This window comes from Acinonyx jubatus, chromosome D1, assembly GCF_027475565.1.
Source record: "Acinonyx jubatus isolate Ajub_Pintada_27869175 chromosome D1, VMU_Ajub_asm_v1.0, whole genome shotgun sequence".
NCBI lineage: Eukaryota > Metazoa > Chordata > Mammalia > Carnivora > Felidae > Acinonyx > Acinonyx jubatus.
In genome coordinates this window covers 86647383-86670619 of record NC_069390.1, presented here as the reverse complement: position 1 = coordinate 86670619, position 23237 = coordinate 86647383, and the positions used below count along the sequence as shown (strand labels likewise).

Below are 23237 nucleotides of genomic sequence, written 5' to 3'. Positions count from 1 at the left end.
GTGGACTTGAGGCCTGCCCTCTCCCCTGCAGCGTGCCCGGGGATGTTCATGTGTAACACGGGCAGGTGTATCCGGAACGAGCTGCGCTGTGACGGCTGGGCTGACTGCACGGACTACAGCGATGAGCTCAACTGCCGTGAGTCCTCTGCCCTCGTGCGCCTGGCTGCTGGGGAGCCGTCCCCATCTTTTGCTCCCCGTGTAGACATCAAGCCCCTTCCCTCCCTGTGCTGTTTGGAAGCCCTGCCTTCTGTCCGAGCAGGCACTGGAGTGTTTCTGCGCTAGTGGGGTTCGCTTCCATAGCCAGGAACGCAGAGGCACTCTGGAGCTGCCCCCTCCAGCAGGGCAGGTGGTCCCCGGGTGGCTGTCTGGTCACCCTTCCTGCCCGGGGGAGCTGTGAGCAATGACCGATGTCAGAACGAGGGCTCAGAGCCCAGCTGACCGCTGCCCTGTGCCCCCTTCAGAATGCAATGCTACCTACCAGTTCACGTGCAAGAACAAGTTCTGCAAGCCCCTCTTCTGGGTGTGTGACAGTGTGAACGACTGCGGGGACAACAGTGATGAGCTGCAGTGCAGTGAGTGGTTGGTGCTTGGAAGGGTGGGGGAGGGGGGGTGTCAGTGCCTGTTGGGCCTCCCTGCAACCTCAGCAGGGGGGCGGCGAACTGGTGCTGAGCGTGAGGCCCTGTCCCCAGGCTGCCCGGCTCAGACCTTCCAGTGTGGCAATGGGAAGTGCATCCCACAGAACCAGCAGTGTGACGGGACAGACAACTGTGGAGATGGGTCCGATGAGGCCACGTGTGACAGAGGTGAGACCTGGCCCAACCCACCTTGCTTTAGGGGCTTTCCTCCTGGTGGGAGCTGCCATGAGCACACTCACATTCCAAGTTTCCAAAGTTTAATAAACACAAACCACCCTCTCTGTGAAGTGTGACGAGAAAGTATGTCAGCGGGGAGAGAATCTTCCAGAAGGTGGAGAACCTTTGGTGGGCCTGGAAGGATGTGGGCATGGGTGTGGATGGGTACCGCAGGCTTGATAAGGAGCATAAGGTGGATGGATCATCAGGCTTCTGGTTAGGTGCTGCCATGGAACTGATTCCCTTCCCCTTGTACTCCTCCTTGAGCAGTAACAACTGTTGCCTGCACCAAACACACCTATCGCTGCCGCAACGGTCTCTGTGTGAGCAAGAGCAACCCCGAGTGTGATGGGAAGAAGGACTGTAGTGATGGCTCAGATGAGAAGGATTGTGGTGAGCAGGGCCGCTGCATACAGTTGTGCAGGTTGTTCACTGTGCAAGGCACATACAGAGGTAGAAATCATGCCAGTGCCTCAGTCACCCATCTCTGCCTCTGTCTACCTGGGGGAAAGGATAACTTTGCTGACTGGCACAGAGGCACTGTCCCATGGGCCAGCTCTGATCCTGGAGACAGGGCCCAGGGCAGCCAGCACATCAGTGCCTCTGTGGCAGAACTCGCATCCTGGCTGAAGTGTTGGGCTGGCCCCTGCTCTGTAGACCTGGCCCACAGTGCAGTGGCAAGTCCTGGCTTCCCCATCTTGCCTGGAGGAGGGGGGCACAGCTTACCAGAGCAGTCGGCAGGGTTTAGTCCCCACCCCAACCATGCTTCAATTTATAGCCTCATGTGTATTTCAGAGTCACTGGCCATAGGTTAAATCTGAGCACAGCTATAGCTGTTCTGTGACTTTGCATCGCCGCCCCCCCCTCCACTCTTCCCTCTGAGAGCTGTGTCCTTCAGCATTCAATGAGGACATCTAGGCAAATGACACTCAAATTAAATCTAAGCAAACCAGCAGGTCTCTCTGAAGGCCTCTAAATGCATTTGGGCAGGACTAAGGAGGTAGGAGCGTGAGGGTTTTGAGTTTGGGAGTGGGGAGGGGGGCCGGGAGGAAGTCAGTGGGTCTCTGAGGCTGGAAGATATTTGTAGAGGGTCCCACCAAAAGGCCACCACCCCACATGACCTCCCGTTGAGCCTGGCGTGTGGCCCCAGGGGCTGGTGCCCCTCCGTGACTTTCTGACCTTTGGGTTTTCTGCCCCTCCCAGACTGTGGGCTGCGGTCGTTCACCAGGCAGTCTAGGGTCGTCGGGGGCAAGAATGCAGATGAAGGTGAGTGGCCCTGGCAGGTGAGCCTCCACGCCCTGGGCCAGGGCCACGTGTGCGGGGCTTCGATCATCTCTCCCAAATGGATGGTGTCAGCAGCTCACTGCTTCATTGACGACAAAGGATTCAAGTAAGCCCTGGGCGGGAGCCACTGAGCAGGAGCAGGGAGGCTTCCTCTTAGACCCTAAGAGGTTCTCCTCTGTTTTCTGGGCTTGGAAGCCCCCTGTGTGTGTAAGTCATGGCAGAGTGGATAGCACGGGGGCAGGGCCAGGACTGGGGGGGTGGGAGACATCCCGGGATGTCATAGTGGTAATAATAAAACTAACACTTGTTGGGTACTCCCTTTCCATCAAGCAGTATCTAAGTGCTTCTCCTACCAACCCAGTTGGGCAGGTCTGATTACGTCCCCATTTTACAGAAACAGAGGTTCAGAGAGGTAAGAACATTTGCTTGAGGTTGTGCAGTTATGAAGTGGCACAGTCAGACGAGAGCCCGAGTGTGTGGATTCCAAGGCTTGTGCGGTTAGTCCGCACACAGGGACTCCTTGGGACCGGCTAGGACAAGCCTCACATTCACATTCCAGCTTTGTTTGCCCAGTGACCTTGGGCAAGTTATCCATGCCTGCTGGGCCTCAGGTGCTTTGGCAGCTTTGGTGACAGCATGAGTTCTTATCCTTGGAGTTCTGAGAATAACATGCTCGTGTTCCTGAAACCTGGTACACACTGTGCTCCACACATTGGAGCCTCAGGTCCCTGGGCAGACTCCAGCCTGGCCCAGGAAAGCCTCTAAGGGAAGGGTCAGGCTGGCATCTCAGAACGGGGTAAGCAGAGCCACAGTCTGCAGACCAGAGGGTTGGCAGGAGCAGGTGGTCTGCCCCGGGCCTCTGGCCACTGGCCGTAGGGAGTCTAGTGGGATGGCTTCCTCCTGGAGAAGCAGGCACAGGGGAGCAGACCTTGCAGGGAATCCCCGCCCTCAGGGCCTTCCTGCTGGGTGCATGCCCTTTGGACAGAGGCAGCTGTGTGAGAGGGTGACAGGACTGCCCTAGTCACCCTTCTGCGGGGCGGAGAGAAGAACCACTGTGCACTTTCTGGAGAGACAGCGCTAGGGCACCAAGTAGGCCCAAGGCACGGACGTTGAGCAGTGTCAGGCAGGTGCACGTAGGCATGGGTGATGACATGGTCTGTAGGGGGCAGGGTCAGTGTGGCTGTCCCCAGGGCCTTGCTGAGCTGTCAGAGGGCAGCCTCGTCCCACCTGACTGTCCTCTTATTTTACCACACTTTCCTCCACCCTGGGCAGAAGAGATTTTGTTTCTTTTTGGAGTGATGGAAGCTTACTTACAAATATTGTAAAATAAGCTTTTTGTCTTGGGATACAGACAGGTTGCAAAGACAGAATGGAGTTCCCGCACACCCTAACGCAGTTGTCCTTGTTGTTAATGTGGTGCGTCTGTCCCACACTGGTCTCTTCCGCTAACACCAGTGTGGGCTTTCCTGGTATCCCAGGGGTTTTATATCCTTTCTGGGGCAGGAGGTAGTCCAGGCTCCCACTTTGCATTCCCCCAGTCTCCGATCTAGGACAGTGGCTCAGTCTGTCTTTGTTTTTGAGATCTTGACGATCTGGAGGCCAGGCATCCTATGGAATGCCCCCATCTGGGTTTGTCTGCTGTTGTCATGATTACACTGGGCTTCTGAGTGTTTGGAAAGGATATCGCATCTTGTCAGCAGGCACATGATATCAACATGACTTACCGATGGTAATGTTGATCTTTCTCATTTGATTGAGATAGCACTTGCCGGGGTTCCTCACCATAAAGTATTTCCACCTTTATTATTAGGAAGTGAGCCAATTTGGAAGTCTTCTGTAAGGAAGATTTGTCCCTTCTTTTTCATTTATTTCTTCATCTACTTATATTCGTATGGATGCATGTATATTTACATTTTGGGTTGTAATCCAATGATACTACTTTGTTGCTCAAATTGTTCCAAATGTGACCATTGCGCTTTCTTTGAGGTTGGCTCCTGTGTCCTTTTGATCTGCCCTCGTTCTTTTGTTCTTTTGAGACACTTCCTTGCTTTCTGGTCCTACCAGGTGCTTGTCCGGGTCCAGCCCCGGAATTAGCCATTCCCTCAAGAAATGTTAGCAGGGAATAGTATTTAAAAAGTGAGACCAGGGTGCTTGGTGTCCTTAGTGATACCACAGTCCCACTGTTTCTAGACCCTCAGCAGGGTGAGCTAAGATATTCATGTACGGTCTTCGCTGAAGAGCTCACCCTGTGCCCTCTGTTACTTCTCCCTCTTTCTCTTGCTTCCTCACTGAATTTCTCATTTCCTTGTCCTTCATCTCTTGATTATCAGTCTGCCAGTTAATAGTGCACTTAATGCATTCAACACCCATTGTTATTAGCACTAGGAGACAACGATGAATAAGGTTTCCTCCCTGCACTTCCCAGGCTTCCCAGGCGAGGGGGATGACATACGGTCCGCGTGCTTGTGCACACATGAATGTATATGCACGTGCACGCGGTAAGTGCTATGCAGCAACCAGGCACAGGTTACCTAGGCCATGCGGGTGGGAGTTGAGAATTCTGCCCCAGGGCTGGGGAGGGAGACTTAGGAGTGCCTTTATGAGCAGGAGCATCTGATGTGAGTGTTGAAACGTGAGGGTGTTTGCAACTGGACAAGGTGACGCAGACCTTCCAGACAAAGGACAGGCGTGAGCAGAGGCAGGTGGGTGTGAAGTGTGCAAGGATCTGGAGTGTGGAGTGCAGTCACTCTGGACGCATTTCTGAGTTGGCAAGTGCTTGCTGAGCCTTACCATGGTTGAGAGGAGGCTACCTGGTTCGGTCCGTTCCATGACTTCTTAGCTGTGTGATCTTGGGCAAGTTACTTAGTCTCTCTGTGCCCAAGTCCGAAGCTTAAAATAGGCAGCCCTACATTGAAGGGCTGACTGGGGGGACGAAATGACTTGATGCGTTGGCACCGAGAAGAGTACTTGGCTTGGCCACCACCAGTGCCCTCCCAACCACACGGCCGTCACTGGGGCAGCTCAGTGGCTGCCCTTCACACCTTGTCTCTCGATGGCTGGTACGTGTGTGGACCTTCAACAGCTGGCGACTGAGTCTGCTCGTATAATCGAAGGCTGTCCTAGATGGAGGAATGTGGACTGGAGAGAAAAGACCAGTGTGGCTTTAGTTGGGGCTTAGCATGGACACAGGGGTGACAAGGGATGTCTATCAGGTGAGATGGCACTAGAGGGGAGGAGGATGACCCTCCCACTCTGCCCCCTCCCCTTACACGTCCCATCCATTCAACCACTGGCCCTTGCCTGCTAGACATCCCAGGCCTTCTCTACTCTTTCCCCCTCACATGACTGCTCCCTTGGCTCCCCAGCCTCGGTGACTACAGCCCCCTCTACCTCATCACCTTCTTCCTTCTTGGCACGCCTTTCTGTCTCTGCAATGTGAAGGTGGTCTTTCCAAAGAGCTGATCTGATCACATCACCCCCTTGCTTACATGCTTGCGATAACTCGCGGGATAAAGTGGAAATGGCGTAGCATGATCACCATGGCCGCATTCTCTGGCCCTGCCATCTCTCCAACCTCAGTCTCTGTCCTGCCCTTACACCTTCCATATATTCGATTTGGGGGGCTCCTGAGCACTGCAAACATTGGCTCTTGGTGACTGTGCTGCTTTCTCCCCCGCCCGGAGGCCTTCACTAGCCAAGTCCTATATGATCTCCAAGGCCTTCTTCATGACCTGCTTCCTCTCCTGACTCACCTCTTCCCACCCCATGCTCTTCCACAGCCTGCTACCTGTTCCTCTGGAGGTCACCCATGCTGTGCTGTCATGGGTGGTTTTTGTGGCTCCCTCCCCAAGTACACAGTGGATACAAGAGATCCTCTTGAAGACTGGATCTCATGCAATCTGGAACACCACAGATGGTTGGGAGAAAAAGTTAGAAAGGCAGAATTAATTCCTGGTTGGGGAGGTGAGGGCTGATTCGGCAGGTCTTGGAATCATCTTTGGCTGTTGGAAAGGATCTCACAAAAGCAGTTTTCAGGAAGTTCTCATCTGGCAAATTAAAGAGAGACCAGGAGCAAAAAGACCGGTTTGGAGGCCAGTGCTTCCGTCCGGGTGTGAGGTTCTGTAGGGAGGTGGCGGCAGGAATGGAGAGAAGGGAAGGATGCCCAGGTCAGCAGAGAGCAGGGGAGCTGGGCTTCAGCCAGGGATGGGGGAGAGAGACGGTCAAGGAGGACTGTAACGTTCCATGCCGGCCGGAGAGAAGGTGCCTTGCCTGGACGTTTTAGGACTGACCGCTTCAGTAGCCTCTTGACTTTCCTGAGAGGTTAGAGAAGATGAGGCAGGTCTTCATGCTTTCCCCCCTCATGCAGATTTTCTATTTTAAAGATATATTTTTCTGGGGTGCCTGGGTGGCTCAGTTGGTGAAGCGTCGGACTCTTGATTTCAGCTCAGGTCATGATCTCACGGTTCGTGAGTTCAAGCCCTGTGTCGGGCTCTGCGCCGATGGTGTGGAGCCTGCTTGGGCTTCTTTCTCTCTCTCCCTCTCTCTCTGCCCCTCCCCCTTGTTCTCTTGCATGTTCTCTCTCTTTCTCAAAATAAATAAACTTTAAAAAAAGAGTTATTTCCCCAATTTTTTATTTTGAAAATTTCTCAGACCTACAAAAAAGTTGCAACTACAATGAAAGAAAAAAATGACAGTGAACACTCTCATACCCTTTATCTGCAATTGTTTTATTTCTCTGTCTTTACACGTGCACATGCTTTTCTGAACTCTCTCTGAGTTACATGCAGCCTAACCGTGATGACACCTCTCCCCTAAGTGCCTCAGCTCGTGTCTCCCAAGAACAGGCAGAGCCTCCCATATACCCACAATACAGGGATCACCTCCAGAAATGACAGTGTTGACATGGTACAAGTGGTGAGCACTTCCTCCATGTTCTAGGTGTCCCCCAGTGTCCCCCAATATTGTCTTTTGTGTTTTTTTTTTTTAATTTAAAATCTAGTCTAAGGTCATGCTTTGTATTAGTCCTTAGTTCTCTTTAGTCTCTCAATTCTAGAACAGTTTCCCCAAGCCTTTATTTTTTATTATTTTTTTATGGCATTTTATGTTTGAAAAGTCCAGGCCAGTTATTCTGTAGAATGTCTCTTAATTTGGATATTTTGATTATTTCTTCATGGTGAGAATTAGGTTAAGCTTCCCCCCCCCACCCCCCGCCCCGAAAGCATTACACAGGTGATGTTGTGTCCTAGCCCATTGACGGGAATGGCTGGGAGAACACTGATCAGCTGGTTAAGGTGGTGGTCATGGCTTTCTCCATTATAAATGTGCCTCCCCCACTTGGTTATGAGTGAGTAATCTTGGACGACACTTTGAATCCGTGTGAATGTCTTGTTCCCCAGCAATCTCCTACTCTCTGCCTTTATCATCCGTCGATGATTCTTGCTGGTGTTGGTTGTTGCTATGGTAGATGCAAAATGTGATTTCTTTATTGTATTGCTTCTTCTGTATTTGTTAGCTGGTGTCTTTCTGTAAAGAGTAGCTTTCCTCTGTCCTTATAAAATTTCAAAATTATTTTTTAGATTCAGGATGGACTCCTGGATTCCCCTCCCCCTTTTATATTATTCAGCACATACAGTACTTGAATCCTGTGGTTTACTTTGATGTTTGGATGATCCTAATACTGGCTCCATGATTGTGTAAACACTTACTTCTGGTGAAACAAAATGTTCCAAGGTCACTTGATGCCTTGCTTGCTTCAGACTTGAAATCGACCATTTCTCCAAGGAGACTTGGTTCCTTTTAATGGAGAAGGATATTTAGAAACCAAGTCCTGGGTGTGCTGGGAATGTCATTGCTTTGGAGCCTTTTTTAGGAAAAATTCTGAGCTCTTATTGCTACTTCTGATAGTGCTCCCTCCTCCCCGACTCCTTTTGTATCTCCCTTTTCCCACACTGGAAGTTGAGGCTCCCAGCAACATCAGTGTGTCTTCCTGAATTGTTCAGACGGCCAGTATGCATGATAGAGTTCAGAATTGCTACACCTGTCCCACGACCAACAGTAGACCTAGTAAATGAAGTTCAGTCTACTGAACAGTCTGCTGAACCACTGTGTTAAAAAAAGTATTTCTGTTGAGTTCTGTGTTATTCCTTCTGTGAAAGATCAGATTGATGAGAAATGCATTTTTGGTAATCAGATTAAAAATGTCTTAAAAGAGAGAAACAAGGGGGTTATGGGGGCTGAGTGCCATGGCAGGAGACACCAGCAGTTTCGGCTGAGGGCTGCAGCCATGCAGAAGCCACAGTCCCCTCAACATCTGGGTGGTGGCAGTGACTTTCCCTAGGTCAGTGCTCTGCTCAGGGTCGCTGTCCCCGCTCCTCTCCCAGGTACTCCGACCATACCCTGTGGACTGCCTTCCTGGGCCTGCATGACCAGAGCAAGCGCAGCGCCAGTGGGGTGCAGGAGCTCGGGCTCAAGCGCATCATCAGCCACCCTTACTTCAATGACTTCACCTTCGACTATGACATCGCACTGTTGGAGCTGGAACAGCCGGCCGAGTACAGCAGCACCGTGCGGCCCATCTGCCTGCCGGAAGCCTCACACACCTTCCCCACCGGCAAGGCCATCTGGGTCACCGGCTGGGGCCACACCCAGGAGGGAGGTGAGCTGGCTGGGCTGGCCACGGGTGGGCTGCCCACCTGCCTCTGTCTGGCAGTGGGAGGTTGTCCCAAGGTGAAGTGGAGACTCGGCTCTGGCTCAGAGGCCTGGAGGTGCCTCTAAACTATCTGAGTGACCTTGGCAGTTGCTTAAACTCTGAGCCTGTTTCTTCACCTGTAAAATGAAGATAAAACACCTTCCAAGATGGTGCTCAGTGAATGTAAGAGCACTGTGGTGGGAGTCCTGTGTGCTGTAGAGGCAAGCTAGCTGTGCCCGTGTCAGGTCCTGTTGCAGGAGCCTGGCCTCCTCTGTCCTTCTGCTTCCATCCGAAGGCCCTGAGTTGGTAATTGTTATATTGAAAAAAATCAGTTATAACAGTACTACAGCACATTGCTAACAACCTGTAGAATAAAGAGAGGAAAAAGTAAACCCGACACTTGGCTCTCCTGCTATGAGACACCCCGGGGCCCCTCTGGTGCTTTCCGTGGGTCTTCCTGTTTTTCATTTTGCACACCTGTTCCCACGGCGAATGTCCCATCTCCCGTCACCTGTTGCCTGGCGGGTTTTACGTGTGTCGCCGTTACCCACAGGGCTGCACGATGTCCCCTCGCGTTGGTGTGGCATCAGTTCCTTGAACATTTGTCAGCCACGGGTATGGGGGGCTGTGTCGGGAGATTTGCTACTGAGGTCTCTGGAATGGGGCCCTGCCCATGGCCCTGCAGGTGGGCGCAATGGCCCCCGGGTCAGCACTGCCCCCCCCCCCCCGCCTCCCCCTCCCCCCCAGGCTCCAGCGCGCTGATCCTGCAGAAGGGCGAGATCCGCGTCATCAACCAGACGACATGTGAGAGTCTGCTCCCGCAGCAGATCACCCCACGCATGATGTGTGTGGGCTACCTCAGCGGCGGCGTGGACGCCTGCCAGGTGCGTGAGGGGCGGGGGCGGGCCTGGGGACTGGGCCCGGGCAGGGGGCAGGGGGCAGGGGGCAGGGGGCGGGGCCCGGGGCGGGGCGGGCATTCATCCGGCCCTGGTCTCCCCTCAGGGCGATTCCGGGGGCCCTCTGTCCAGCGTGGAGGCCGACGGGCGGATCTTCCAGGCCGGCGTGGTGAGCTGGGGTGAAGGCTGCGCTCAGAGGGACAAGCCCGGCGTGTACACGAGGCTCCCTGTATTTCGGGACTGGATTAAAGAGCAGACTGGGGTGTAGACGCAGGGGCCATCCGTTGGCCACCCAACGTGCACACTTGCGGGCCAAGGACACGATCGCTAAATCCACCCCTGACTTGGGCCTCCCAGAAGCCAGACTGTGAACTGAATCCCCAGGACCTCTGGAGAGGGTGAATTGGCCTGGAGAGCCCCTCTCCTCCCTCAGCCTCCAAAGCAAGGATGCGAGGTGGGGAGGGAGGACACTGGTGGTGCCAAGGGGCGGAGACTTGAAGACACAGCCTCTCTCCTCCAGCCCCGAGCTGGGCTGAGGCTCTTTCCCAAAGATCCAAGTCCTCTGCCTCTCCTCCCCCTGCCTCTCTGATACAGGAGCAGTAGTGTTGCGCCAGGACTGCTAAGATGAGGCTGATAGGGCGCTGTGGACTCCTAGCTTCACACTCGAAGGAAACCCAGGCCAAAGGACCCTGGAAGACACACCTAAGATTTGAATGTTTTTTATCAGCTCCTGGGCGGGGGGGGGGGGAGCTCAGTGTGTGAATTTGTGTGTATGAGTAAACTTTGTTTTTAGGTAAATATTTTTCTTCCTGGAGTTGATGGGTTCTCCTTCCTCCTTCCTCCTAACCCCAGCTGCAAGAAACTGGGTTTAAATTCCATTCAGCACAGACCCTGAAATCAGACCAAGAGCAGAGGTCAGCAAGGGGCTATGTTCTGCTTCTGAGAGCAGGGCCTGGTGCCCTGAAAGGTGGTATATACGACAGAGAGGGGGCTAGGAGTGAGGTATGAGGTGGGAAGGGTTTGTGGCCCAACCTGGGCACCCTAGGAGAGGGAGGCGCTGTGTCCCCAGATGAAAAGAGGAAGTAGGGCTTTCCCTTAGGTGGGGAGGTGGTCAGATGAGGTGTGTGTATGCACGTGTGTGTGTGCGTGCTTGTACATGCAGACATGAGGGTGTGCATGAACTCGAGGCTGTCCAGTGTGGTCTGAGCGGGTGGTCCCTGAGCCTAGCAGAAGGGATGATGCCTTGCTTAAGGGTTCTCACATCTCCAGTGCACCTTCTTTGACTTTTACATACTTATTAATTTAAAATATTCTCTCTCTCCTTGCTTGGAGTGACACAGAGGGACAGCATCAGTGATCTAGGGAGGGCTTAGGGAGTTCCCGAAAGGACACTGGAGGACCTTCTGTATGCCAAGGCACTATACAAGCTGGGGCTGGGGGAAAGGAGGGTCCTAGGAAGAGAAATCAGATGGCCAGTGTCATGAACAAAGACAGGGCAGTGTTTGCTCATCACCGTATGCCTGGCTTAGGCCTGGCTCCTAGAAGATGCTAATACCTATTTGTTAACATTGTTAATACCTATTTGTCTTTGCCCTCCATGAGTTTTGGGAACCAAAGGGAGGAAGATACAGTCTGGAGCGATCTGGACAGACTTCATGGAGGAGACGAGCTGCCCCTTGGATTTTAGCCTGAGTGTTTTACCCTTTGGAAGGAGGAGAGGTTTTGTCTTGACACCTGTGCAGGCATGCCTGTTGGGTTTTCCTTCCAGGGAAGGGAAAGAGCATCCATTTTTACCAAGGTGCGACAGGTAGAGGAAAGAAGATGTTGTTGGAAGACCGCTGTGCAGGTGGTGCCAGGTTGTAAATAGCTGACATTCAGGGAGAGGCCTCACCTGTGCTCTGCTTCCCAAGTACGCACGCCCCTCAGGCCGCAGCCTTGGCTCAGCTGTAGAAGTGGTTCCCCGCACAGTGGGGTTCGGGGAGGCCAGCCTGGCCTGTGCCAGACCACAGCATCCTCATTCTCCCACCATGGCCTAACATGGTCTTGCACACTCCTTCCCAGGGTCAGAAATGCAGGTAGGGTCATCAGAAGACTTCACTCTGCAAGTGCCTTTGTCCCCTAAGGACCCAGTGTCTCTCTGTAACCCCCTGTTCCAGTTTACTGTGGTTCCTCAGCCCCACTGTTTTCCACCTGGGGAGTGGGTTAAAAATACTGGTAGGACTCCTCTCCAGGAGTCTCAGGGGCGGGAGGGTGGTACTGGGCACATCATCTATGAGTGTGTTCCCACAGTGTGGCCCCTTTGCCAGGAGCAGTCACACCACCCGGGAAGGCTCATGCTGCACCCAGACCTCCTGCATCTGAAACTTTGGGGCAGGGCCCTGGAGTCTGTGTATTAGCAAGTGTTCCAGATGATTCTATGACCCTGAAGTTTGAGGGCCACCATTTTAGCAGGGTGTCCACGGGTAACAGCATCAGCCTCACCGAGTGCCCCCTGCCCAATGCCCAGGGCAGTGGTGTACAGGTATGTCCTCCACTCCTGCTGGGGTCTTAGTAACCTCAAACATTTGATGCCTGGAAGCTCGATGAAGTTGTCAGTTCTTTTCAAAAGACCGTGGAAGCAAATCCATTTACTCCTGACTGGAGATAAGAATGGCCTAAGAATCCTTAAGTAACGGGAAGTCAAACTCATCACTCTGAGGCTCCTTAGTCCACAGATCCATCTCTTTGGTTTCCTGCCAACTACCCTGACTCTCTATTGTTTTAGCCACCAATCAAAAACATTTGAACTAAAGCTTAGTGAATGTTTAATTCAACTGCATGGGCCGGGAGTCTGATCCAGATGTAGATTCTGCAGAAATAACAGTACATTTGGATTACTTAGGATGGACTTTATTATAGACACGGAAAGGGCCCAGTTAGGAAGTTGGGGAAGACTCAGAGCCGCAGAACCCACAGGGCCAGGAGGGAAGTTGTGCAGCCATCAGGGGGCAGCACAGGATTTCCCTTCTGGGCTGCAGACCACCCAGAGGGGGCGGGGCATGTTACAGTCACAAGGGGCCTGCGTGCTGCCTTCTGGGATTGCCTGAGGTGGGATAGGAAAGGACCCCAGGTCCAATGTTCTCAGCAGGCGGTCTTCCTGCTTTTCAGTTGGTTTTTAGTGCAATATAATTGGTGTCCTTTTTTAGGGTGAGTATCAAGAGGCCCCAGCACCAAGCCTTTCCTGGTTAGTCCTTCTGCCCCTTTGGTACCCCCATCCCCCTAATCTGCAGTCAGGACCCTGGCTCTCAGACGTTGGGCCCAGGAGGACATACATTCCCAGGGAAGAGTCAAAAGACAGCTTTCGAGAACAGAGGTGACCTATGGGTAGGAGGTGGGTTATTACTGAGGGTAGCAAGCAAGTGTGAAATATCATCCAATTAAACACAGCTGGTAGATAGCTGCGACATATAGGAAAGTGTGTTCTTACACACACACACACACACACACACACACATTTAGGGGGAGGAGCAAGGTGTGTGTTTTAGGGAAGAAAGTCCCAAGTAGAGTATGTCACAGGAATGTTACCTGGCTGTTACCCCAGGACACTCTCCCTCCCCAGGGGCTCTGAGGTGCCTACAGGCATGAATTTAGGGGGCCTCAACCCTTTAGGGATGAAATGATGCTTTTCGCCTTTCCAGGCTTGGAGTCACAGGTCGGGGTGGAGGTGGGGGTGGGTGTGGGTGGGTGTTTTGTGCACCTGCGGCCACATGTAAAGGAAATTAAGTCAGTGGTTCTCAGACATTTGAATTTCTTGGAACTGTGAAGTTGTAAGAGTGCACGGGCCCAACACATCTCACATTTAATAAAAAGCGTCTTCTAAGTGTTCTTTGTGCTTTGTCTTATTTAATGTAAACTTCACAACCCTATGGTCATTCCCATTGTACAGACAGAAAACCAGGGCACCAATAGTTTGAATCACTGGCCCAGGTCCCATATTTAGGACCTACCTGTTGCATCTAGGATTTGAGTGCTGGCGATCCGGCTCCAGAGTCGGCACTGTTAGGCCCTGGCCCACCACGAACTGTATTATTCACACACCATCATTTCATAAGGAAAGGACATTTTAACACGCAGAATGAAGGTAGGCTGCATGAGTCCCATTTCTTTTGGGAATTCTGACAAACCTGGTCATGAGCCCTTCCTGCCACACGGCCTATTTCCAGGCAGGGGGTTTGCTCTGGGCTGGTAATGCAGCCCCATCTGCTTTGCCAGCCTGGGTGGAACGTCTCTGCCGATCAGGTCCCTGTGCTCCGCCTAGCCACAAGCCTATCTCAATTTGCCCAGTGAGGGCAGTTGGTTGAAAGAGGGAAGGGAGGAGAGTGTTTGTTGGAAGAAGGTGGGGGATAACCACTGTCTCAGGGCAGGTCCCTGGTCACCGGGCCGGGAACCCTCAGGGCGATCATCAGGAAGGATGCTTGGAAAGCCACCAAATACCGCTGTGAATGATGAGCCCAAACCCCAAAGCAGGAATGGGAATATTTGTCACCTGCTTTTACATCTTGGCATTTTACCTAGAAGATGGTTCAAACTCATCTTCCACAAGGTGACAGACACTGGCACTGACAACAGGGAGCAAGTGGCCATTGTTTTGGGCTTATGGGGTGGCACAGGTTCTTGCCACCCAGCTGGTGGCCTGGCTCCCCTGGGTAAGAGCACTTCTGAGCTGGTGGCAGAGACAGAAGATGAGAGGGAACCGCCATGGGCGCATCGGGAAAGGCAGGATTGAGCCCTGGGCACCAGCTGCACGTAAAGGGGGGGCCTCTGTCTAGATTTTAGTCCTGGTTGTTCCCTGCCACTTATCTGTCACGCTAACTGCTTTGGTGGTCAGAGAGGGCCTGCTTCCCTCCTTTTCTTCTCGAGAGGGGTGGTATAGTCCCAAGTTCAATCATCCTCTCTGTCTGCAGCTTCAGACTATTTATTCTATCCCTCACCTCCTATTGTTTCCTGAAAAGTACTATCCAGCGTTGTTTCCAGGCTTCAGCGGAATCCATTCCATGGTCTGTCTGTTCCATTGTCTCAGAATCTTCCAAAAGGAGGAGGCATGTGTGTAATTTCCAGGGATGTAAACCTAACTTTCCCTTCCCCTTGGCTCTCCTGCTTCCCTTCCGCCACACACGTCCTTCACCTTGGAGGTCATCACTCTTTCCCTGCCCCACACCCTTATGATCAAGAATAACTCAGTGTCTGTGCCAGACCTCTCCTCTGGAACTTCATATGGACTTGCTTAACTCAAAAAAGAAATTCTTCCATCCGTAGCCTGTGCTCTTTTTCCAGAGAGCTGCGAGAACACGGTGGTGTGTGTGTGGTGGGGGGCGGGGGGTACTGGGAGAGGGAGGCTGGGGGCAGGGGAGGACGAGCGAGGTCCAGCAGAGAACGGTAGAGACGCTCTCTCTCCACAAAGAAGTGTATTCAGAGAACAGCTCCCAAAATAAATGGCATTGGATACCTCTTTGAATTTCATGATATGAATTCTGTCCAAATGCCTATTAGGACTGGAGAAATGTACAGAAACAGACTAGAAAAAAATGAGATCTTTGAAGCCTGTGACTTGCACCAAAAATGGTAACAAGCTTATTTATGTAAGCCAGAGGAAAGGATGAAGAAGGAAGTCATTAATTCAACAAGCTTTCTCTGGGGGCCACTCTGTCATTTGTGACCAAGGAGAGGGCAGTTGATTGATGTAGGAGGGGGACATGTAGGAAGCCAGTCTTGAGGGTCCTGAGGCAAGTCCAGGGCCTGGGGCGGTTCACATTCCTAGTAGGTGTGAGGTCACAGGGTCTGGCTACCTGCCCGGGCAGGGGAAAGGAGCCTGTGCCTGGGGCCTTTCCAGTTTGAGCCAGGACTTTTCCATGATCCCTCAGTTGCTCAGTGGGAACTACTTCCTGGGCTAACGATGGCCTGCAGGGCATCCTGGAAGAATCCCACCCTTCAGCCTCACAGTTGGAAAGAACCTTAAAGGTCATCTGGGCCAACCTGCTGTTGCCCAGAGACAGGCTTCTGGTGCCGAGGAAGTTGCTGTTCCTCCACCTGTCTTTGTACACCTGCCTCGCCAAAGGGTGTTTGAAGTTATCGTGCTGTCTTTCCCCTGCTGGATGTTGGCTCTGTGTAGGATCTGGTGGATCTGCTCCAGTGACATAGAAGTGTCAGTGACAACCAGCAGCATGTGCCCAATGTCTCATCTATGTCACCTAACTGCACGCTCATCGCAGTCCTGTGATGTGTATTCTATCACTCCCGCTTGCAGGAGAGGAAACTGAGCCTGGGGTGCACTGTATCTTGCAACCCCAGTTGCTGGCCTTAAGCCTGTGCACTTAATCCCGTACTGCCTTCTGGAACCAAGGTACTCTCCACCTGAAGCTTTGAGATGCTGGGTCCAGGACCTCTCTTGCTAGGTAATAAACTCACTGGCTTAGGCACCACCGTGGAAAAGGCTAAAATGAACTTTCACTAGCTGGACTCTGGAATGGCTCCTTCAGCATTTCAAAATCCTTCCCATTCCTATTTCTTTGGCTACCCCCAATAGCCCCTGGGCATTTCCCTTTCTCAGGGGCCAAACCATCTGCTTTCTCTTATTCCTGAGCCTGAGGCCAATGTGGACTGGAGGGAGAACATGTTTCCTTGAGTCGTTGGCCATGGGCAGAACTATGAGTTTTGACCTGAGATTCAGAAAGATCCACCTTTGCCCCTCATCTTGCTTCCCTAAGCCATGCATTTCTGCTAAATGCTGGTTGCATTTGGCGGAAGCTTAAGCAAAGGGCAGCAGAAGCCCACAGTGATGCACGTACCTTAGCTTGGAGCAGTGAGTGGAAAGGAAGATGGATAGAAATTCTGTTGGGCTGTGGAACATGTACTGGGCCCTGCTGAGCCCAGGGAAATACCCCTTGCTCAGATTTTTCCATCTCAAAAAAAGATCCACAAATTGAGCTTCTGGCAGGGTGGAAGTATTTCTGGATCACTGATGGCAGATTTTCGCTGAGATCCGGAGGAATATAGCAACCAGAGCTGTAAAGATAATTGTGTTTTGTTCTAGTTCAAAGGCTTTTGAAAAATAAATGAGTGGCTAGCAGTTTGGACTGTTTCACTGGGTATTTTAGACAAAAGTCTTTTAATTTGGTTTAAAAGTATTTTGTTAAGTTTAGGTTAGGGTTAGATTGTTTTGAATCCTTGCTCTGGGTCTTATTCTAGGTAAGAGCAGTAGGGGGCGCTCACACACCGCTTTTCATTAGATCAGTTGCTGAAAGGTCAGGCGTAGAGGTCCAGAAGGAAGTTTTGGGTGGTTCACCTTTCTCCATGACGTTCCTCCGGTCCAGTTAATGGTGAGTCTTGGCGAAGCATGGATGTAGAACTCCTGCGTCCCTCTGTGTGGAAACGCTGGGTTTGGGTATCACTGTGAAGGCCCTTTCCTTTTCTCTTCCCGACCCGTCACCTCAAGGTGTGACCCATAGGCAAGGGCTGTTTGCCAGCTGTTTTCTGCACACCCTGGGAGAACGCACCACACTTTATAGAGGCTGGCAGGCACTTTCAAGACCCACAAGTATTTCCTGAGCTCCTGAACTGGATGGCCTATCTCTGCATGTGGAGCAAGCCTCATTTATATGATCTTGGAGTGTGTTAAGGGTTGGAAACAGGCGGGAGTCTTTGGCAGATTCCTAGGCTGGAGCAGGTTTATGGGAAACCAGAGAGATTTGGGATCATGGTCACTGCTAAGGGGAACTGAGCATTTTCTTTTCTCTCTTCTCGGGGCCCTAAGAAGCTCCCCAGATCACCTTTCCAGAGCACGGATTTCATCCCATTTAATGTATCTGGGAACATTTCACATCTTTGAAGCTTTTCTTCTCCAAGGTTAAATATTTTTAACCCCTTCTGGCTTTCTTTACTACATGCTAGCTTTTCGGTCATGTTCACATCAGGTGCTGGGGAAGCTGATGGAAGAGCTTGACATGTCCGTGAACAGCTCACGATGAGGAGTTCCTTCATTCCTGAGAGTGAAAATGACAGAGGTAGGAAGTATGCTGAGGTTCATATTATACTTGGTTTTTTTTATAATTAACTATAACTATAAAGAATGCTATTCTTTTGGACCCATTTTCATGGTATGTACATTTATACCTCATTTATTCATTCTGAGGATACTGACTTCTTGCTATGGGCCAGGCCTGTTTCTAGGCACTTGCCGTACAAGTGATGATTCCAAATACCTCAGGAGGAAAGTGAGGCTGAGGGAAAGTTGTGTCACTTGCCCATATGCTGTGCTCTGAATCTCCGGACTCTGCACACGGCACTGTCCTCTCTGGTTGTCTACCACAGGAGGGAAGAAAGAAACCTTGAGAAGGTAGAGGCAGAACTGAATGTTCCATGAAAAGTTTGTCAAAGCCCAGCTACTCAAAGATGAGTGTTTGGCTCTGGAAACGCAAGCATATTTGTTCACACATGTTCCTGTGACCCGAGACTAACATTTATCTGGGACGGAGTCTGAATTGGATTCAGCCTTGACCCCCCCTGCTCCCCCCCCCCCAGATACTTTTCATTCTCCTTGGGATCAGTAATCCTCTTCTGTTGTGTCTTTAATTCATGGGAAGCAAGGACCACACTTTCATGTCTACACTGAGAACAGGTTATACAACTTAGCACACTTAAAAGATGGCCTGTTGGCATGGTGCGTGGGGAGAACGAGGGAGGTGGCCAGTGTTCCAGGGTTTAGGAACTACATCGTTGAGTGTTTTGCTGCTGGCTGGGGCCAGATGAGGCATCTGGTTCCCACTGGAGGTTGGGGTTGCTGGAAAGAGCTGAGCCGCTGGGTTTTCCTTTGCTCCTGGCTCTGCTCATCTCCTCCAACCCTGCGCCCAACATGCACTTTATGGTGGGAGAGGAGCTGGAAAATCCACTGACACAAATTAAGAGCTGGGATAAACCTGTGACTGTGAGTGACAGGGCCCAGGTGGGACGGGAATCAACCAGTTGAGGAAAAACCTATACCTGGTGCCTGGAAACAGAGGCAAAGGAGGGGTAAACTTTGGCTCTGGGATGCTGGTTGTTACTGGCAGCAAGAGGTGGCGTGCGAAAAGGGGGATGTAGGGCTGAATTAGGAGCACACTCATTTTTACCAAACATGAAAGGGCTTTTGGTCCCAAGTGCTACAGGGGTGAGGCTCAGGGCCCCATGGCCCCTCCAGGCCGGGTCTGGTAGTGGTCCTGGGGAGGGGTGGGGAGCACTTGAGCAGGTAGGAGTAATGGTTAGAGGAGCACTCCAGTGACACAAGGTGGGGCTATGGAGGTTCCCTCTGCCTGGAGCATACGTCCTCCTTGCTAAACATCTCGCCTTGCAGTGAGTGAGGTTATACAGATGTACGTCTGGGGGCACTTACAATGTGCAAGGCAAAGTTAGGATGAACTCTTCCTCAAAGCTAACCTGGGCCAGTCTCTGTCTTCTGGGACTGAAGGGAATCCCTGCTATGGACGTGGGAGGCCTAGGACATGCCGTGGAACCCAGTTCTGGGTAGACATTATGCGCAAGTATCCCTGGCGTATCCGGGTACTGGTGGATGAAGCAGTGCTTAGATTTTCTAGTCATGTGCACATTTCCCTGTTTAAACCTCATCCTTTTCACAACCTTCCCTGGTGCATCTCTTTAAAAGGCACTTTATACAGTTTTCCAGGGCAGTGATGTGCATCCCCTCACCTGTCAGGCAGCTCTTGATGAACAGCCACTTCGTGTCGACAGGGCATGACTTGTGGAGCCCATGTAGCCAGTGCCCCTGTAGGAAAGGATGTGTCTGTGTAGTTGACACAGGTCTTGGCGTTTGTTCAGGAAGACAGATTATGCCTGGAAACAAACCTCCTTCAGGCTTCTGTTCCACTTTTTAATCTCTCTGGCATCGCCTCAAAACAGAATACATGTGGGTGGGGACCCTGGCCCCCTGCTGTCAACATGCCAGGCAGGGACACACCTGCTTGGCACCCTTGCAAAATTTGCTGTCCCCTCACCTCCTTTAGACCTTTCCTTCTCCAGCCATCCATTCCACCTCCCATTGCTCGCCTGCCCACCAGCACCCTCTGCTCACCCCTTTTACTGTTGGTCACACCCCCTTCCCTAGTCCTCTCCCCAGCAAGAATAGAAACTCCACGAAGGCAAGACTGCTGTTGTTCTGTTGGAGTCTGTTCCTGCAGTGCTTGGAACAGTGTCTGGTGTAGCAGAACATTTGACATTTATCAAAGGGAAGCACAAGGAGCATTTTTTTTTAATTTTTTTAACGTTTATTTATTTTTGAGACAGAGAGAGAGACAGAGCATGAACAGGGGAGGGGCAGAGAGAGAGGGAGACACAGAATCGGAAGCAGGCTCCAGGCTCTGAGCCATCAGCCCAGAGCCCGACGCAGGGCTCGAACTCACGGACCGCGAGACCGTGACATGAGCTGAAGTCGGATGCTTAACTGACTGAGCCACCCAGGTGCCCCACAAGGAGCAATTTTAAGAAGTGGAATCAGGATAGGAGAAATGTCTCTAGACTTGGCAGAAGCAGAGTGCTGCTACAATGGGTCACCCAGCTAAGTAACTACTTGCATGATTACTCCTAGGGGAGAAAAGTCTTTCCTCAGCCTCGATCTGAGCTCAACTCTGGAACCTGGCTGAGAACTTTTCCTAACTCACCCTATTTTCCCTAAGACACAGAGTTCCCCCTCAAAAACAAAGAGAGGTTGCCTAAGAATTTGATGGGGTCTGGGGCTCCTGGGTGGCTCAGTCGGTTAAGCGCCAATTTCGGCTTAGGTCATGATCTCACAGCTCGTGAGTTTGAGCCCCACGCCAGGCTCTGTGCTGACAGCTTGGAGCCTGGAGCCTGCTTTGGATTCTGTGTCTCCCTCTCTCTCTGCCCCTAACCCACTCGCATTCTGTCTCTGTCTCTCTCTCAAAAATAAACAAACATTAAAAAAAAAAAAAAAGAATTTGATGAGGTCAAATACATAATATGACAGGCCTTGGAATAGAGCAGACACCATCCACTATTCAAATGAGGCCCTGGTTTAAGATCACAGGCCCACCTCTCACCAAACCCTTATACATACCCCTCGTCTAACCCTACTTCCATTACCTTCTTCCGGGCTCTTCCCTAAACTACTGAAGTAATCCCTAAGTCATCTCAGTGAAGTCTGTATGACTTCCTTCTACCTTGGTCGTTCTTAATCTTTTTAGAGCAAGCCTTGTTTCTCTGTCTGAAAATGTGCAATAGTTCTCTGTTTCCCACCAAATTAATTCAAATTCTTAAGGCCTTCTCTGATCTGGTTCTAGTCTATGACATTTTCGTCCACTCTTCCCCCTCAGGGATCTTATAATGCTTGGCAAATTAAGCTACTTTCATTCCCTGGACGTTCTACCACAGGCTCAAATGTTTCCTGGAGCAGCCTCCTGCTCTCTCATTTCTCCCTGAACCAACCCTAGACCATCTCTTTCTCCTTCAAATTTCCAAAGCACACTATTTGGTGTTTCTCTCGTGGCAATCAGTTATTTTTTTGTTTTATTTCTACAATTCTTTACTTCACAAGCCATTATCTCCTAAAGTCAGACTTCATTTAACCAACCCTGGGCTAGGGATACCTTGTTAAAAGAGACCTAGATATGGTACCTGTCCTAACAGAACTTAATCTCGTGGAGTTTAGTCCAACTGATTTTAATCAATTATCATTATAATAAAAAGCATGTTACGTGAACAGAATAGGAAGTCCCAATCTAGTGCAGAACGCCCTGGAAAAGCTTCTTTAAGAAGTGATACATAGGGATGGACTTGGTGGATCAGTAAACCAGACGAAGGGAGGAAAATGGTGGCAGGACCAGTATTTTAGAGAACGATTTGGGGAAATTTTGGCCAGACTGATGGCAATTGTTCTCAGAATGAAAGTTAATATTCATTCATAACCATATACAGCCTTATATTTCACACCTCCATTTAAAAATGAGTAAGATAGGGGCGCCTGGGTGGTTCAGTCAGTTAAGCATCCAAATCCTAATGTTTTTTAAAAATGTTTATTTATATATTTTGAGAGGGAGAGGGAGAGCATGATTGGGGAGGGGCAGAGAGAGAGAGGGAGAGAGAAAATCCCAAGTAGGCTCCATGCCATCAGTACAGAGCCCAATGCAGGGCTCGAACTCACGACTCTTGATTTTGGCTCAGGTCATGATCTGAGTTTGTGAGTTCGAGCCCTGTGTCAGACTCTGTGCTGAGAGCGCAGAGCCTGCTTGGGATTCTCTCCCTTCTCTCTGCCCCTCCCCCACTCTCAAAGAAACGTTAAAAAAAAAAAAAGGAGTAAGATGGGACACCTGGCTGGCTCAGTTGATGGAACATGTGACTCTTGACCTTTGGGTCATGAGTTGAGCCCCATGTTGGGTGTAGAGATTACTTAAAAATAAAGTGAGGCAGGCGCCTGCTTGGGTGGCTCAGTCAGTTAAGTGTGCAACTCTTGATTTTAGCTCAGGTCACGATCTCAGTTCATGAGTTTAAGCCCTGCATGGGGCTCTGTGCTGACAGCATGGAGCCTGCTTGGGATTTTCTCTTTCCCACTTTCTCTGCCCCTCTCTGCACGCATACTCTCTCTCAAAAATAAATATTTAAAAAAAAAATTTTTTTTAACGTTTATTTATTTTTGGGACAGAGAGAGACAGAGCATGAATGGGGGAGGGGCAGAGAGAGAGGGAGACACAGAATCAGAAACAGTCTCCAGGCTTTGAGCCATCAGCCCAGAGCCCGATGCGGGGCTCGAACTCACGGACCACGAGATCGTGACCTGAGCTGAAGTCGGACGCCCAACCACTGAGCCACCCAGGCGCCCCAAAAATAAATATTTTAAAAAATGAGTAAGATTCTGATATACACGGTGAAGTGAGTTGAGTTTTTGAGTTCTATTATGTGTCAGGAACTACAGGGAATACACAACAAAGACAGTCCCTGAAGTCAAGAATAGTCAGGTGCGGGAGATACACTTGTAATAACAGATGAGACTTGCGAAGTGGTTGCTACATGCAAAGTGCCATTCTAAGCATTTTACATATAACTCATCTAATTCTCACCACTATGTCATGAGAAGATTTATAGGACAGTGTGACTGAGAAATGGTTTAGTAGAGCTAAGCAAAATCTTCTATGGAAATAGCCAGACAGGTCTCTAACCCCAAACTGAAGCTGGGTGGGATTTGATGTTTGGACTGAGGGGTGAGTTCCTAGAAGAGGTGAAGCCTGACCCATGTCTTAAAAGTCCAATGGTAATCAGCCAGGCAGAGCAGGCTGGGAGGGGGGTCTGAGGGAGAGGGAGGCAGGCTTGAAGTAGGGCAGTGGCCTGATTAGAAAGACCATCGTAGGGATTTGAGGGACGGACTGGATGTAGCCAGCCTGGAGAGAGGGAAGAACAGTTAGGAGGCTGTTTGTGTTACTAGACCAGAAACAACAAAGGCTTGAACTAAGCTAGTAGCAGTAGGGATGGGAAGAAAAATGTTAC

The 23237-nt window shown here is 51.0% G+C and overlaps 2 protein-coding genes across 3 annotated transcripts in view; one reads left to right on the top strand and one right to left on the bottom strand.

Moving 5' to 3' along the window:
• Window positions 1-10469, top strand: part of ST14 (ST14 transmembrane serine protease matriptase) — a 42157-nt gene extending 31688 nt beyond the window's left edge. Inside the window, exons 12-19 of the mRNA XM_027036924.2 lie at window positions 32-136; window positions 462-572; window positions 690-803; window positions 1122-1244; window positions 2055-2241; window positions 8516-8790; window positions 9571-9707; window positions 9826-10469. Of these exons, the coding sequence (XP_026892725.1) occupies window positions 32-136; window positions 462-572; window positions 690-803; window positions 1122-1244; window positions 2055-2241; window positions 8516-8790; window positions 9571-9707; window positions 9826-9987 (1214 nt within the window). The 3' untranslated portion in view covers window positions 9988-10469. The remainder of the gene's footprint in view (window positions 1-31; window positions 137-461; window positions 573-689; window positions 804-1121; window positions 1245-2054; window positions 2242-8515; window positions 8791-9570; window positions 9708-9825) is intronic.
• A 5572-nt stretch (window positions 10470-16041) lies between these two features.
• Window positions 16042-19987, bottom strand: LOC113593252 (uncharacterized). Of its 2 annotated transcripts, XM_053203860.1 has the most exons (4): window positions 19819-19987; window positions 19437-19580; window positions 17525-17737; window positions 16042-17116 (listed from the first exon to the last, which is right to left on the bottom strand). In XM_053203860.1, exons 1-4 carry the CDS (start codon window positions 19961-19963, stop codon window positions 17037-17039), a joined length of 582 nt encoding a protein of 193 aa, XP_053059835.1. In that variant the 5' UTR covers window positions 19964-19987; the 3' UTR covers window positions 16042-17036. The 2 variants fall into 2 exon arrangements, with proteins under 2 accessions (XP_053059835.1, XP_053059834.1); XM_053203859.1 differs by having other exon boundaries at window positions 16042-17737.
• Window positions 19988-23237: the final 3250 nt, after the last annotated feature.

Coding starts and splice junctions, on each gene's coding strand:
- LOC113593252 (XM_053203859.1), bottom strand. CDS start 19,963: ATGTCAAATGTTCTGCTACACCAGACACTGTTCCAAGCACTGCAGGAA. Junction 19,581..19,818: donor TGTGACCAACAGTAAAAGGG/GTGAGCAGAGGG, acceptor GTTTGTTTCCAG/GCATAATCTGTCTTCCTGAA. Junction 17,738..19,436: donor CATCAAGAGCTGCCTGACAG/GTGAGGGGATGC, acceptor TTTCACTCTCAG/GAATGAAGGAACTCCTCATC.